This window comes from Mugil cephalus, chromosome 8 (genome assembly GCF_022458985.1).
Source record: "Mugil cephalus isolate CIBA_MC_2020 chromosome 8, CIBA_Mcephalus_1.1, whole genome shotgun sequence".
NCBI lineage: Eukaryota > Metazoa > Chordata > Actinopteri > Mugiliformes > Mugilidae > Mugil > Mugil cephalus.
In genome coordinates, this window is record NC_061777.1 from 10,346,267 (window position 1) to 10,362,695 (window position 16,429).

Genomic DNA, 16,429 nt, shown 5'->3' on the forward strand with positions numbered 1-16,429 from the left:
CCTATTAATATTATTATTAATAATACTGCAAACGTAACTACAGCTTAGATAGTACTAATAATACTCTTTTATCCAACTCTCCTCTGTATATTGAAACCTCGGATCGATACAGTTGTCAGGATGTGAACATAAACTGGTTTCTGTCGCCATCTTGCGGTGAATAGTGGTCATCACACCATGCTTAGTCCTCTTTAAGAAACTGCTGCTACAGACATGCGAAACAAATCCTTAGTTTATTTATTTTCACACAAACGTTGTAATAATACATAAATTCTTTGTGGTTTAATATCTTTATAATTTCGATGTTGCATACTTTGTGTGCGCAAACACAAACGGAACGATTGCTGCAACGTCGGGATTTTAACGGAGCATTGACGGTGTTGCACGCTGTCTAAAGCAACACCAGATCACAGAGAGCACTGTCAGTAGCAATTTAAAAATACTCTTGTTGTTAATTCAACGCCTTTTTAATTCAAGGAAAGAGACGTTTCTTCTGCTGTCGTTACTCTTGAGCAGGTAGGACTCCGTGATGGTTAAAGATATTCAATACATTTTCCGACAATGGCGCACGAGTTGTAATTACTTTGCGAATTCTGTTTAGATTGTGTCTGATACAAATGGACACAATATAGTTCCTCAGTCTTTTTTATTGTCTCAGTAATATAAACTTAGGACATATCTAGGTAGTATAAATCCATCTCGACTTGATGAAACATTCATGACTGATTTCTGTTTTCAGTCATGTTTTTCCTCAGACGTGTCATGAACTTAAAGTCATATTCCTCCTTTTATTTTTAGTGTTTCCTTTTATTTCTATAGCACACACGTAGATTCATCAAACGTGATTCTATACAAGAGGACGCACGCATGAATGAGTGATCCCACTGTACATGAAGTGGGGGTGAATGTGTGTTTCTGTGCTCATTCATCAGATCAGATCCTGCTTGTGTAAACATTATTTCTGGTATGGATGGCACGATGATGGAAGAGGAGGAGGATGACTGCCCGGAGTTGGTGCCTATCAACACCCAGCCCGGCCTTCCCGCAGAGCAGATACCTGTCACCATCATCACAGGCTACCTAGGTAGAGTATTTATTACTTACAGCTTTAATGAGCTTATAAAGAAGATTATAGTTGCAAGTGTTTGTCTGTCCACTCTCAGCATGATGAACTAGGGTGTTGTCTATTTTTGCATTTGCTCGCTTCTCTACAGGTGCTGGGAAGACGACACTACTGAACTATATTTTAACCGAACAACACAACAAGCGGATTGCTGTCATACTCAATGAATTTGGAGAAGGTAAACTGAGAGCAGCAGTCGTTTCAACCGAATGTGTTCAGATCAAAGACGGTTCGTACTGCGTGCTTTAAGAAGTCTGTGCCAGACGGTTGACTGATATATCCAAACGTAGGAAAAAGGCAACTGGACTAGGTAGAGTTTCAGGAAGATGTGTGGCCACTTATCCTTCTTCAGTTCTTAAGGACGGTGGGGAGTTAGGGTAGTAGGCACAGCTGTGGGCGTTGATGTTGGTTTCTCAGCTCTCCACAAGAGAGCAGCATGGTAGCAAACTTAGTTCACACCACAACAAGCATGTGTGAGTGTTTAAGCCTTTACATTTGAGTTACGATGCATTTACTTTACATGGATGATTAATTAACCTGACGCTGGTTTAGATTTTGTTGAAATAGAGTAAAATATCTTGTATTTGAGTTTTGGAAATTTGTAGATCTTGCAAAGTACACATCAGTGTCTTTGTCCGCTGAGCTTCTGCTGATCGCTCCTCCTCCCTCGTCCTCTCTCTGCAGGCAGCGCCCTGGAGAAGTCCCTCGCTGTGAGCCAGGCAGGGGAGCTGTATGAGGAGTGGCTGGAACTGAGGAATGGCTGTCTCTGCTGCTCCGTCAAGTACGTACAATATACAATATATACACATATATATACACAATATAAAAATAAAAAATGTTGTCCATGTGGTGTTAAAGTATTACACAGTTGTTCAGCTTGAAATATAAAGTAATGCCTGATGTTTTAAGCATAATTACTCAAACCGAGTGTTTATTATATTTGCACAGCAGCAGCCATACATTTCCAACATAGAACAAAATCCTTGGAAACTACAATAAAACACAAATGGAATTTTGTAGTGAGAGAAAAGCATATTTCTGAATATGTCCGCTCTTTGCCCCACTGACACCTGTGCACACTATCTACAGTGTCTAAGCAACTTCATGGGATGTGTTATAGGAACATTACATGCAGAACAAATGAAAAACAGTTAATTTCTCTGGGCTATTACAGCTGTGATAACTGCAAATGTTCTTTTTTGTGCAATAATGTTCATCTTGATTTTATACCACGTACAATATCCAGCAATTCTGTGTGCCACAACTTTTAATATTTTATGTGTCTTTATTTATTAGTTTCATGTCTTGATGCTCGGTTTCAGATGTACCTATTTTAATTTCATTATTCTTGTAGAATGACAAAAAAGCATTCTATTCTATTTTGTTCTATTCTATGTAGTACTGACAAACAATCTTACATCTTACCATCTTGATACATTTTATGCTAAGGAGCGCTCTACTGAATTACAGAGAACCTACAGCGCATTAAAGATAGGAAAGTCAGTCACTCCAGAGAGTTTGTAGTCTGGTCCTCAGTGGTGGATTTTCAGCACATCCTTGTTGCACATAACAGGGTAATTTTAAATTATTATTGATTCATCATTGTTTTTTTTTTCAGGGACAATGGTCTTAAAGCCATTGAAAACCTGATGGAGAAGAAAGGGAAGTTTGACTACATTTTATTAGAAACCACAGGACTCGCTGATCCAGGTAACTACAGACATTTAGTAAAACAAGAATAAATGATCAGTATCACAAATTAGCGTTTTATTGTAGGTCATTGTTTGTCTGGCTTTGGACTGTGTAGACAGTCAAACCAGAGAGTGTGTGTGTGTGTGTGTGTGTGTGTGTGTGTGTGTGTGTGTGTGTGTGTGTGTGTGTGTGTGTGTGTGTGTGTGTGTGTGTGGGCTGGAGGCAATGAGGTTGTTCCAGCCCACACACACACACACACACTGAAACACACACATGCACACACTCAAGAGCAGCTCATGCCACAGGTATTTGACAGTCATCTGGATAAATCTACTGTATTTGAAAAATGAATTAATCACGTTCCACTGTATATGTGTTTGCTAACTGCTAACCAATTTTGCTGTGAGAGCAGCACAAACAATGAGAAAAAGGGTATTCATACAGGTCCTGCTAACAGCTTGTGTACAATACAAGAATCTTATAAATGACAACATCAAACTAACTTCTTCATATCCTGCGGTAGATGTGTTGAGAGGCAAAATGGATCATTTCATTGGGACACAAAGTCGTCCACAAGCTTTGAACTGAAACTTCAACAGTGGTTCGCTCAATTCACTGTTGCCATGTTACAGAATAAACTGTACATGCACTTAATGGTTCAATCTGTTGCCTTAGTGAACTTGGTGCGATATTTGTGGGTCGCATACAGCCTTAACATTACGCCTACTAATTGTGTGAACCCGTTTTGCTGCAAAAACTGCGCTGACCTGTCGAGGCAGGAGACTTCAGAGATGTGCTGTGGTATTGTGCACCAAGACGTTTGCAGCAGTCTTGGCAGCTGCATGGTGGGGACTTTTTTTGACCAGGACAGCTCACAAATACAAGATCTGGAGAATTTGGAGCCCAAGTAAACACCTTTAACTCGTTGATTTCTAAATCATTGTTGCTTTGTGTCCTGCAGAAATAGGCCACTGCCGTTAAGGCATATCCGTTCTGTGAATATGTGTAGATTCATCGATCAGCCATAACATTAAGACCACTGACAGGAGAAGCAAATAATAAAGCCCCTCCGAGACCAGACGAGACACCCCAACCACAAACCAATGACAACTCAGAAAACATGAAAAACACCACAAGGTGTTGACCTGGCCTCCAAATTCACTAGATCCCAAAGTGACCAAGTATCTGTGGGATGCACCGGAACAAGCCTGACCCACAGAGGCCCCTCTCAGAAGGCCCATGTCGATTCTCTGATGAGTCACAACTGTTTTAGGGAGACCTACACCATTCAAGGAAGGTGGTTTCATGGTGATCGATGTGTAGATGCAGCAACGGCTCGAATCTTGACTTAAACGTTCGATAAGTAACTGTCTGGTTCTGCTGTTACGGGACGATCAAGGCCCCTTCTGTCAAAAAAAAAATAAAAATACCCAGCTAGCTGTTTTCTTGTATTTGAATGATATTGAAATCAATATTAGGCCATTACAGGGCGAGTTCTGTGGCGATCGGGGTGTGTCACTAAGTGACAGGTGTCAGGAGGTAGCGCCACGGGCAGACACACACCACTTGGCTTCACAGACGGGACCAACAGAGCACGCTCAGACCGCGGCTGCCCTCGCTCCTCTGCCATGTCATTGGCTTGTTATGGACCGGGACAGGCCTGTCATTGGCCCTGGCAGTGCTGCCAATCATAAAGACTCCCCCGGGGGACTCTCTGCTTGCATCCAGGGGCAGTTTGGATGAGTTATGTGAAGCATGCCACTCAAAAGCAGTGTTTTCATTACGCACCCATCAAATATTTACAATGCTTTCGTATTCTCGCTTGGCAGTTTGACAAAAAGTGCATTATGTGAACAAGCGGTGGCTGGCATGGTAACAGAGGGTCTCGTGGTGACCGTATCCGCAGGAAAATAGAAACAAACCAAATGTACCAGGAGGACATAAACAATTGAAAGCTTCTGATATTGGTTTTATCTGATCCACAGAGCTCGGACAGAAAAACAATACAGGCAGGGTTTGGGTCAATCGCACTTTACAGACTTTACATAAATAAAATAAATATATATTAACACATGTTTACTAATCAGCTGATATAAATCTGCTGCAGAGTGTCTCATCTGCTGCTTTCCCTTATAAGTATTATAATTAACAAATTGGGAATGAACATAAATTACTGTCATAAATATCTAAATCAGAAGTAATACTATACGTTTACATGCACACATTCAGTATATTTGCATTTGTACACGCGCAATATCTGCAGTAAAAAAAAAAATAATAATTCTGAGTGGGTGTATGCGTGTGAGTCACAGTCAGTGGAGTTTTTGTCCTGTGGATCAGACAAAAAAAAGCACTGTAAGGATGACTTTGACTTGGAAAATGTAGATTTATCAAAGTTTTATACACATTTTATAGAATTAGGTTTTCAGTTGCACGTGAATCACTAATCAGAAAACAAGTATTTGCAGCCTTAAACTAATTTTGTAGAAATATGTTTTCACTTTGACAGTAAAGAGTTTCTTCATGTTACTTAAAAAAAAGCCAAATTATATTGACCGTGACTTCTTCTGAGGAGGTGAACACAGGGACACTGAACATTATTGGTTATGTTTCTCTGACAGGAGCCGTAGCCTCCATGTTCTGGGTGGATGCGGAGCTTGGCAGCGACATTTACTTGGACGGTAAGAGAATTTTTGTACTTCGTGCAGTGATGATGAGTTGTTTGCGTCAGATTTTTAAACAGATTAACTTGTAACTTGCATGGATCAAACTTTCTGTTCGAATAACATTGATAGGTTCCAGGCATTTTCGTGTTACTTAATGTGCGTAGCTCAGTCTGGTTTTGAAAAAGCTTAAATCACAGTGCACACATGATTAGTTTTTTATTATTATTTATCTGCCCTACTCATGAAGTGGGAGAGTGTTTGGATGAACCGTGTCTTGCCCCTCCGCACTAAATACTCAGCTGTCCGCTCTGTTGTCACAGGCCGGTAGACCAAAAGTGTTGTTCAAATAATACAGAGAGCGTCTTAAAGACTGAACACCAAAAGGCCAGTGACAGAGCAGATTGTGCCCAAACTGTGGCGCTCACTTTGATCCCGTTTATTTTGTCCGTCCAGGCATCGTCACCGTCATCGACGCCAAATATGGACTGCAGGTACGTGACGAGAAAGTAGATTTTAGCTGAAGGTGATAAATTCATACTGATAAATTCATTTATAACCTGGAGTTTGGGGACATGTCATAATTTGGGGATGCAACTCTTTATAGACTAAATGATTAATTTATTAATGAAATCCAGAACCTTGAAATTTCCCCAGTATTGAACATAAGAATTACTTGCAGCTTTGGTCACGTGGTTTCCAAACTTCAAAGCGTGTTTTCTGCAGAGTTCGTAAACCCCCGGCGAACGACGGCATTCACATCCTGCCCTCCTCTGTGAAGTATTTAAAAGGAACGGGACGAGTGACACCTAGATAATGGGCTCTAATTTGAAGGTGTCAAGCTCGGTGAGGTGACACATCTCGTGGCCTAGGCTCCGTCCTCTAGAGTGGGGGAGAGGGGGAATGAAGGAAGCCATGACAGAAAGGAGGAGAGGCCGAAGAAGTAATAGATATCGGAGAAGTGACCGTTGTAATAGGGGTGTCACATCCACTCACCTGCCTCTCCGCTCATGTGTCTCATCACATTTCCGCCTGCCCTCTCTCTCACACGTCCCACGGTGCGGTTATATGTAGGCAGCAATCGGCCATTCTATCAAGTTTTATTTAATACATTTTTGTCATTCAGTCCTTCAGAGATTAAAGCTGGCGCTGTGGCAGATTGACACCGAGGGGTGTGATCTGGACTAACATCCCCTGCTCTGTCTGTTATTGCATATTAAGCTGGTTTGGAAAACGCAGCAATCCCCAGCGCAAAAGCACGGACGCAAAAAATGAAAAGTGATCTCACTGAGGTGACACACGGGCCATTGTGTCGGGCTGTGCTGCAAAATTAAGTTGTGTTCATTGTCTCTGCAGCAACTGACGGAGGAAAAAGCAGACGGACTGGTCAATGAAGCAGCCAGGTACGTGTGCTGCACTCTGTCCCTGTAAAACGGATTAAACATATGAGATATTACACAGGGTCAGACTACCTGCCGCCAGCTGCTGGCGATGGCTTTACACTCACTCGCCAGCTCGTTAGGTGCATTAGTGAAAACGAATGCACTCTAATATGTCAGTCCTACGCGAAATCTTAGGAATGTGGCGATACGCTCAACTCGCGATTTGATACGATTTCCGATACTGGGCAAAACGATACCATTTTCTCAAGTTTTTTTTTTTTATATCATCAGAATAAGCTTGCAGACAAATTATGACTGAAAAAAGATTCATTATTTCTCAGACAAAAAACACATTTCTGATATAGGATGTAACTTCAAAATAAACTATGCAATGAATGCATATTTAAAAAAAACATGTATATTAAATATATAAAAACTACAAATTATATATATCTTTAACAAATTAAAGAGAGTCCCTTTTTATTCCTTTGAGGCGGCGTAAACTGTGCAAGACAACACATACGTCCTCTTCTTAAAAGTGCAGCTGAAATTATACTTTATATACTATCTATATTTCTTTAGAAACAAACCAACATTTAACATTATAACAGTCATGAAGAGGGATTTCAAAATGACTAACTATTCCTTAAAGACTGAATACTCAGTGGTGTCTGAGTACCAGAGAACCGTGTCTCTGCTGCTCCTCTCTCTGCCTCCCAGTTCGTCTCTTCAGCAGCTGCGTAGTGATGTTGTTGAACAAATACACAGATGGGGAAAAAAAGGACCCCTTGCATACACTTTGCATTTTTCCTTTGCGTTGTCACCTCTGAACTGAACAGACTGCAGCTCCCGCATTTTTTTTTTTTAATTAATAGAGCAAGATGCACAGTCCTGCTGCTTTTAATTCTCGACATTGAAGGTGGATTTCTTTCTTTCTTGTCGGTGCCAGACGTATTTTAATGCGTATATCAGCACACCGTATTAAACCACTGTTACACTTTAATGTGTCCTTTCAGACAGATTGCTGTCGCCGACCTGACCATCATCAACAAGACGGACCTGGTGAATGAAGAGGAATTAAACCACGTCAGAGACACTGTCAGGTCAACATGCTGCTCATCATTTCTTTTCTTAAGGAATCCGCTGTTTGGAATAAATGAAAGTAAGTCTAAAGTGTTTGTTTTCTCTCACTTCAGATCTATAAACGGTCTTGTCAAGATTCTTGAAACCCAGAGATCAAGGTAAGTCATCCCCCCGCCCGCCCCCCCACCCCAAACAAACAGAGGATCAATCCGGGAGAAGGGGTTAAGTAGCTTTTCTGTGGCCTGCTTTCCCGCTGGGTTTAGTGTAACTCAGCTCAGATCTTCGTATCAGAGATGAAGCAGTTCAGGCGTGACATCGCTCCCGGGACACGCACATATGCAAACACGAACCGCTGCGCCCTGAGTAAACACCAAACCTTCAGCGGTGTTCAGTTACCCCCAAGTCTTTGCTCTCTGACCCCGGGTCGCCAAACGGACGGGGTGGCACGTTTGTGTACGTGCGTGCGTCCAAGTATGCACCCTCCAAGTTAGCGTGTTGTGTGTTATTGAACCCAGGTAGCATCTGGCTAACACAAGCAGCATGTATCAAAGGCCTGGGTGGGTGCTCCCACAGAGTTCAGACCAGGGTGAGCAGATGAAAGACACCGTGCAGCGAGGGGTTAATCAAAAAAACGTTTCCGAATATCTTTTGACGTTGTTACGTTTAATGTTATTTGGTGGCAAAAGTTGCTTCATTACCCTCTGTGGTGTGTTTGGATATAAAATTAAAGTCATCTGAGATCTTATTCCACAGGGTTGACCTCTCTGAAGTGCTGGACCTGCATTCCTTCGACACTAAGGACGGAGTGAAGTGAGTTACTTCTGTCCCGTTTCACTTTTTATGAACGAAGAATGCGTTCAGACGTGCATAATGTGAATTATTGACACTAATTTCACATTGAAGGGTTATACACTGGAAAATTTCTAAAAAATTAAATTCAAATTTACAGCATTTAGTAAATTAGGATATTGAGCTCTCTCTTTTTTAAAAAAAAAAAAAGAACAAACTAAGAGTAACCCAAAGCGGATTTTTTTCAAGGTGATGTCAATTTCGATATTTTTTTTTTTTATATTTTGTATTTAGGAAGCAGGAAGTAATGAGAGAACATTTTTTTAGAATAAGAAAATTTCTTAGCAGGAAAAAAAAGTTCCCTGAGCTTTTTACCGTACTCACCAGCATATATATTGATACTTATCTCTTGACCTACTGTACGCGCAAACACAAGAGTTTTCAGTGATAACAAAAATATGTGTCGCAGTGAAGGATTACAAACTTATTTTGTGTGTTTGCTGGTTTGTTTGAACTGATAATCCGTCTGTCTTTGATACTGTAGCTGCCCGTGTTTCTCTCTAATTAACAGACTCTTTTTTTTTTTTTTTTATTGAGCGCTCCCCTGTCTCACCGCGGGACGTTCATCATATTGTGTCCCCGGTAGAATGTCATCCTTATGAATAGAGTCGGTGTTCATCCCTTCATGTGAATGAAGCGGACCGCCGCGTTAAAGCTCTCTTACATGCCCCGAGTCAGTGTCTCTGGGACCAGCTGCGGAGGATTAGAGCTGTGTGTGTCCACTGGCTCCCGAGGAGCTCCCCTTGTCCCAACAGATAGCTCCTTTCCCCCTGTCTTTGAGAGTCCCCGCCCCTCCTCCCCTCCGTCCCATGCTGGCTGTTTGAAGCGGCCCCCCGCCGCTCTGCCTGTGTGGCACTAACAGCACGCAGGGCTCAAGCAGCTGGACACAACATTTATCCTCCTTGTGAGGTCAGGGCGATGTGGGGGGAACAAGGGCTATAGTTTGTTTGGGGGTGGTGGTGGTGGTGGTGGTGGGTGTTCTATAGGATTTAATTGCAATTCCTAAAGTCTTCCCAAGTCCATTTGGAGCTGTGTCGTTAAGCATTGTACCATGAGATGAAACGCGGAGGAAAATAAACGGATAATTGACTCGTCGTCACCAGAAAAGTGGGAGGATGGAGGCGAAATGAAATAAGAGACACGTCCGTTAATTCTTTATTTAACCAAGAAGGCCTCCTTCAGGCATCAGAAAACAAGCTTTTAGACCTGATAGCAATAAATACAAGACAGTGTCTGCTTGTTCACTCCCATCAGGTTGACCATCAGTTAAGACCAGTTCCATCTTTTACACTGCAACAAAAAAAAAAATGGAATTTCAAGACAGCAAAAAATCCTTGTGTCAAAGAAAAACATCTTATATTTTGTTCAGAGACAAGAATTTTTTGCTTATTTTAAGATATTTTTTTAGCAAAAGAAAAAAAAGCTGAACCGATTGGCAGATGTTTTTTGTTTTTTAATACAAGATGATTTGATTGAATATAAGAATATTTTACTTCTTTCTAGTAATGCTGTTTTTGCAGTGTAGGATGTAGGATCTTGAAAAAGTAACAATTCCCAAATCGTACTGTTGCCAATATGTAATATATTTTCTGCTTTTTTTCCAGAAAGCAGTAACGTAATCTGCCAAACACGAAAGCAGTTGTTGGAAAAACAGACCCACAAACTTGTATCTGAATTCCAACTTTTTCACTCCCCACAGAAATGAAAACAAATGAGCCCAAACTGCCAAAACTAGAGTCAGCGTGTCATGACGTTGCAAGCATCCTGATGCGCTGCAGCCGAACCGAAAACTCAACTTTCGGTTAAACTCTGCCTCTTCAGTGGGAGTCATAAAGTCAACAACCACCATCTTTTGACGTTTGAATATTTAGTCTGTGTTTAATCATCTCTCTCCTCTTAAAGTCTCGCAGAGAAGCTCCAACTTGTGAAATCTACAAGGCCGCATCTCGACAAGGTATGTGCCCGTTTGGATTCGCTGGTTCCGCTTCTGAGGTGTGTTTGTTCCCGAGTGCTTACTCTTTAGTACCCCTCCCAAGAGTTTTCCTTGTTTTGTTTGCTAATTTATTTCAACACATCATTTCCTAAAGGATAAAGGAGGGAGTGCGGGGCGATGAAGGGGGGGAGAGCATGCATTTTCCTCAGGCTCTAAATCTGTGCTTTTGCATTCCCCCGGGCTGCGACACTGGGGTGAAAACTCCCTCCCTGCTTCGCTTTTTGTGTTGAGATCAACTTGAGGCTTTTGATGTTGTCTTGTTACATTACAAATGGACCTTGTCTGGGTCATACGCACCGAGGCATTGAACCCCTCTCGGCTTACCGGGTGTTGTCTAGGCTGACTGGAGTCTTGGCTTTATCTTACGACTTTACAGTTGTTGTTGAACTGAGTGCAGTTGTCGTTACCTCTAATAAGAGTACAGTTCACCACATTTTTTTTGAGGAGATATACAGATTATTCTCAATCTCTAATAACTAAATCTCTCTTATTGTTTCAAGCGTTGTGGATGTTATTTTTCATCAGACCAAATGACTCCTCGCAGCAATTAAGCCTCATATTGTTTTCAGCGGAGCTTTATACCCATGAACTTTTATCACAGGATGAGGAGAGATGAGGGTTATTTGTGTGGGTAAATAGCGGCATTGTTGTCTGTTTTCTCTCAGGTTCCCTTTCCCGCATGAAGCCCTACCCCCCTGTTGCTCTTTTCATGCAAATGAGAATGCCGTTTTTCTGTTGTTATACCAAATGACAAGGAAGTGTGTAACCTTAACACTTCGACACAAACCCCACTCACCCCCCGAATATCTGCAAAGTGCCCTTTTAATGCTGGAAGGAAGTATGGAAAGGAGGGACTGCATGTGTGTGTGTGTGTGTGTGTGTGTGTGTGTGTAAAGAGAAAGAAAAAGAGAGCGGGGGGGGGGGGGTAAAGATGGATGCCGCTGCTGGGTTTCAGGTGCCGCTCAGAGTTGTGGTTTTCGACACGTCCGTTGGCGGAGTCATCAGTCGGGGCGTGAAAAAGGCTTCTTTTGTTTTGGATTAATAATGACTTTGCAAGTTTCAGTAAACTGAAAATATATGTGGAAATGCAGTTTAAAGAAACGTCTTACAACACATTTCCCAAAGAAATGTGTTTTTTTTTTGCAGCAGCAGCAGCATTTATCTGAGTTACTAGTTTGCGTAATTTTAATTTGTAATTAATAATTCTTCATTGTGTTTATACTTAAAAATACTATTTTCATTCATCTCAGTTACATATTAAAAAGGTGACTCTGCTTGGAAAAGAAAAATGTTGAAAACCAGCCCCCTGCTTTCCATTAACCCACAAAATATCATGTTCTAAATCTTTCATCTTGACGTGTTGTCCTCAGAGCATTTTAACCGTGACGTTTGAAGCGTCCGGAGATCTCTCCGAGGACGCACTGAACGCCTTCGTCCAGGTAAAGGCCCAGTTCAGATAATAAATGACTGTAATACTGTGAAGTCCGTTGAAAAGTAAACGGCCGTTCTCCACCGGTTCAGGATCTCCTGTGGGAAAAGACGTTCTCCAACAAAGAGGGGCAACCCATGACTGTCATCCGGTTAAAGGTACAGCAGAGCACAATAGACGCCACCAGCGGCGGTGGTGATCAATAACACCGGCTTCATTATCTATATTAATCGCTTCCGAGTGCTTCATTCAGTGCCGGTTAATGTGTCATGTGTAATGTGTGTGTGTGTGTGTGTGTGTGTGTGTGTGTGTGTGTGTGTGTGTGTGTGTGTGTGTGTGTGTGTTTCAGGGCATCGTTTCATTTGCGGGTAAAGCCCATCAAGTGATGCTGCAGGGGGTCCACGAGCTGTACGAGCTGAATGAGACTCTGCAGCTTTGGGAGGAGAACCCACGGATCAACCGGCTGGTCTTTATAGGCGAGGACACGCATACTTGTTTCTGTTTTATCTTTTTGTCTTTGTGAAAGCGGGCGGTGCAGTGAGTTTAACTATATTAATCAAATTGGCTTCTCAATTGCTTAACTTTGAAAGTTGTTTTCTGTTTTTTTGAGTCATAGTTTTTTGGTTTATTTTTACCTAATGGAGCAGTTTACTGTAAATGTGATAGGAAAAGTATAATTTAATGAATATTATTTGGAAAATAGAGAGAGGTCACCCTAGCAAGTAAAAGCTACTACACGTATCCATGCTGTGTTCAAGTTTACTTACTTTTGTCTCCTCTTGTTTTTTGCAGGTAGAAACCTGGACAAGGACATCCTGCAGGAGCAGTTTATGTCTAAAGTGGTACTAGATGCAGAGGGAAATTAGCTTAAAGGCCCTGTGCAGTTCTCCACATAAAAAGCTATTGATTCTGGAGCAAACACTGAATCACAAACTGAGATTCTCTTCCAGGCATTCACTCCCTTTCTATGTGAGGATGAGGTTACGTCAGAGGAAGATATCTGTAGTGGTCAGAACCGAAATTTCAACTGTTGCAACTGGCTTCAAAAGCTGCATAAGTAAGAGTGCTTAAGAAACGGGGGTCCTTCTGACCCCGGAAGCAAACCAAACATGCTCAGTATAAATGGCCTCTAAAAGAAAGACTTACTTTGTCTAGAAATGTAATGTACATTGCATTTTTAGGAAGGCGGCTGGTGTTGCGCTCACTGTATCATCTGTGATACATTAAAACTTCTTTACTTTCTGACTCTGCACAACTGTATTTTTAAATGATTAATAATAATAATTAAAAAAGAAAACATGAATGGGCTATTTTTTCCCCCCACTTTTCCCGCATACCTGAACAAAATAATCCTTTAAATTATTAACAAACTAGGCTTTAACTACCTCCAGGCTATCGGAGGCCAAGTCCCATTGTGCTACAGTGGTAAATTCACTATCAAAGTGTGAAAAAGGCCTTGAAAGAAAATTAACATTTCATCTTTTATTGTTATGGAACGCATACAAGGAGGTTTGCAGACAGACACTAACACTTGTTCCCAGTGAACATGTAATGGAGTAAATTCTTTAAAACACATCTATCAGCAGTTAATTTTCGTTTCCAATTCAGGATTGCATTTAAGAATTACTTTTACAAATTAACTTTTGTTTTGCTATGTGGTGCCTTTTTCCTGCAGCTGAAATGATCTGTGGTTGTAACACTTGACAAACTTCAGCCATCCATTGATTTTCATTCTTTCTGTCTTCTTTTTGTTATTTAAAACTGCACGGTACATCATGTGAGAACCATCCTTCTCTCACAAGGTTACGTCAGGTGAGGGGAAAAAAAGAAAAAAAAAACATCCCCACACCACGCCACCGTAACGCAGTGTGGTCTTACCACATATCCGCTGTCGGACCGGTTTGCTTTGAGGATTGCTCTGCTTATTCATCCCGGTCGTAAAATCCAGAGCTGAGCCCGTAACACAGAGCGCGTCGTGCAGCTGAGCCGTTTCCTACTCGATTCTGATGCTGATGGCCTCGTTAAGGCGACTATTGCCCCTTTTCTCTGCTGGCTGCGGGAAGCCCAACCACGGCCATTTTCATGGTCACACCACCTGCGGGCATCCAGAGGTGGCAAACTAAACGAACCCGCGGGGTTTCCAGGGGCGGAGGGGGGGACACACTGGTTTCTTATCACCGATTAAAATTCCCAGGAACATCCCATCCCTGGCTGTGCTGCTGTGCGATTTGTTATGTCAATTGAGACAAATGTACTTTGTCACACCTCTGCACAGGACAAGCACAGAACAATGTCCACCATGAACAAGCAGGTTTAATTTTTAACGACGTGATGGTGGTATTAGTAGGAGTGCAACATGGGAATTGTCCAAATTACAAGCTAAACTGAGTTTGGGTCCCCCATTTATCGAGCATACTCTATAAATACAAAGACGTGTACTTTTTGATTCTTATTCTTTTGAATATTTTGATTTTTTGATGTAACTCTTAAGTGTCGGCTCTCATTCCACTCATTTGACTACTGAACAGCGTATGAAAGGGTTGATATATTGCTTATAATGTACCAAACTGCCATCAATGGATTTCCAGTGCATGAAAACCAACGCCCCCTCCCCACCCGTGTGCTTACCGTGGCTCCCCGCGGTGAGGGGCCACTCTGATAGGTCCGGAGGGTTAATGGGACTGGCCTGCAGGACAGCAGCCTCCTAGGATATAAAGCCTCTGCTCTCACTACTACGGCAAACAACTGTTACGCAGGGTTTAGCCGAATCAGACGATCGATGCGCTTTTACGCATGAAAGGGAACATTTTGTTTTTACGCACGGCTTGCCAGTAAGGCCTCTTGGGCACATTTGCGTTGTAACGCGTTGTGGAACTTTCTGCGTCCGACCATGACTCTATCCAGTGAATGCGAAGCTGCACAACACGCTGGATTGGCTCCAGAGGAGGATGAGATTGACATCGTGGGAGAGGATGAGCCTATCCACGGGCGGTTGTATAGAAATCAGTGCTCCGCGGACGGCAGTTCCTCGGCAGAATCTGGCGCTGACTTTGACTCTTCAGAGCCAGACTCCTCGGGGGAAAGCGAGAACAGTTTCTGCACAGACGCACCGTCGTCCAGGAAAGCACAGAGCAGCTCGGTGAAGCCTCCCTACTCCTACATTGCCCTCATCACCATGGCTATCCTGCAGAGTCCCCTCAAGAAGCTGACCCTGAGTGGCATATGTGACTTCATCAGCAACAAGTTCCCCTACTACAGAGACAAGTTCCCCGCATGGCAGAACTCCATCAGGCATAACCTCTCTCTAAACGACTGTTTCATCAAGATTCCGAGGGAGCCTGGAAATCCAGGCAAAGGCAACTACTGGTCTCTGGACCCTGCCTCAGAGGACATGTTCGACAACGGCAGCTTTCTTCGCCGAAGGAAGAGGTTCAAGAGAAACCAGCCGGAGTTTGGCAAAGACGGACTTATTTTGTATTCCAGCTTGAACTCCTACCGGCCTTACGGACAACCGTACAGCGTGCAGGGCCACGGAAGCCCCACACCAGCTGCTCCCATTCGATACATGCCCCTGCACGATGGCATCATGATGCCTCCCATCTCCTACCACCTTGTCCCACCAACCCTGAACAGTCACGGGAAGGGCACTGGTCCTAAAGACTTTAGAGCGCAGCTGTGCGCATTAGAACCCACTGAGCCCAAGCCCGGCCCGCTGACTAAGTCCTCCTTCAGCATTGACAGCATCATGAGCAGACCATCTCCTGTCTTTCAACAGAACCTAAACTCACAGCAAAGCCCTCACAACGCTCTTGGATACGGTCATCTCATGTCTGGCCCTGCTGCCTGTCTGATACCGACTCTCATGCAGCCTTCCAGGACTCCATTCTGCCCTCCTCCAATGCTGAGCTCCGCTCCTTTAATAAATGAGCATATCAGACTCTCGTACCCTCTCTGATGGAAAAAAACAAAACAAAACAAAACAAAAAAAAACAGTGTCTTTATGTTTAATGATGTGTGTAAGTCATTTCTTAAAGAAATATTTTAATTGCATGATATTTATGTGCATTTTCCTTCAAAACTATCTCTTGAAAGAGCAATGTAAATAAGATGTGTGGTAATATATTTGTGAAAGTCTCAGCAGAGGGGAAACCCTCGATGACGATTTTTTGTTATTAACTAACGTGTCAAAATAAAGATCTGAACATAAATTGATGT

At 42.5% G+C, this 16,429-nt stretch overlaps 2 protein-coding genes across 3 annotated transcripts; both read left to right on the forward strand.

The window, feature by feature from the left end:
• The first annotated feature begins 358 nt into the window (after positions 1-358).
• cbwd (COBW domain containing) lies at positions 359-13,512 on the forward strand. Of its 2 annotated transcripts, none has more exons than XM_047592605.1 (16): positions 359-516; positions 933-1,084; positions 1,215-1,301; positions 1,808-1,904; positions 2,742-2,833; positions 5,437-5,496; positions 5,935-5,972; positions 6,835-6,881; positions 7,877-7,963; positions 8,057-8,101; positions 8,697-8,753; positions 10,695-10,746; positions 12,156-12,224; positions 12,307-12,372; positions 12,564-12,690; positions 13,007-13,512. In XM_047592605.1, the coding sequence occupies exons 2-16, from the start codon at positions 967-969 to the stop codon at positions 13,078-13,080; spliced, it is 1,116 nt and encodes a 371-aa protein (XP_047448561.1). In that variant the 5' UTR covers positions 359-516; positions 933-966; the 3' UTR covers positions 13,081-13,512. The 2 variants fall into 2 exon arrangements, with proteins under 2 accessions (XP_047448561.1, XP_047448562.1); XM_047592606.1 differs by having other exon boundaries at positions 5,935-5,966; positions 6,829-6,881.
• Positions 13,513-13,619: 107 nt separating this feature from the next.
• foxd5 (forkhead box D5) lies at positions 13,620-16,422 on the forward strand. Its single transcript, XM_047592607.1, has one exon. It carries the CDS (start codon positions 15,105-15,107, stop codon positions 16,167-16,169), a length of 1,065 nt encoding a protein of 354 aa, XP_047448563.1. The 5' UTR covers positions 13,620-15,104; the 3' UTR covers positions 16,170-16,422.
• The last annotated feature ends 7 nt before the right edge of the window (positions 16,423-16,429 follow it).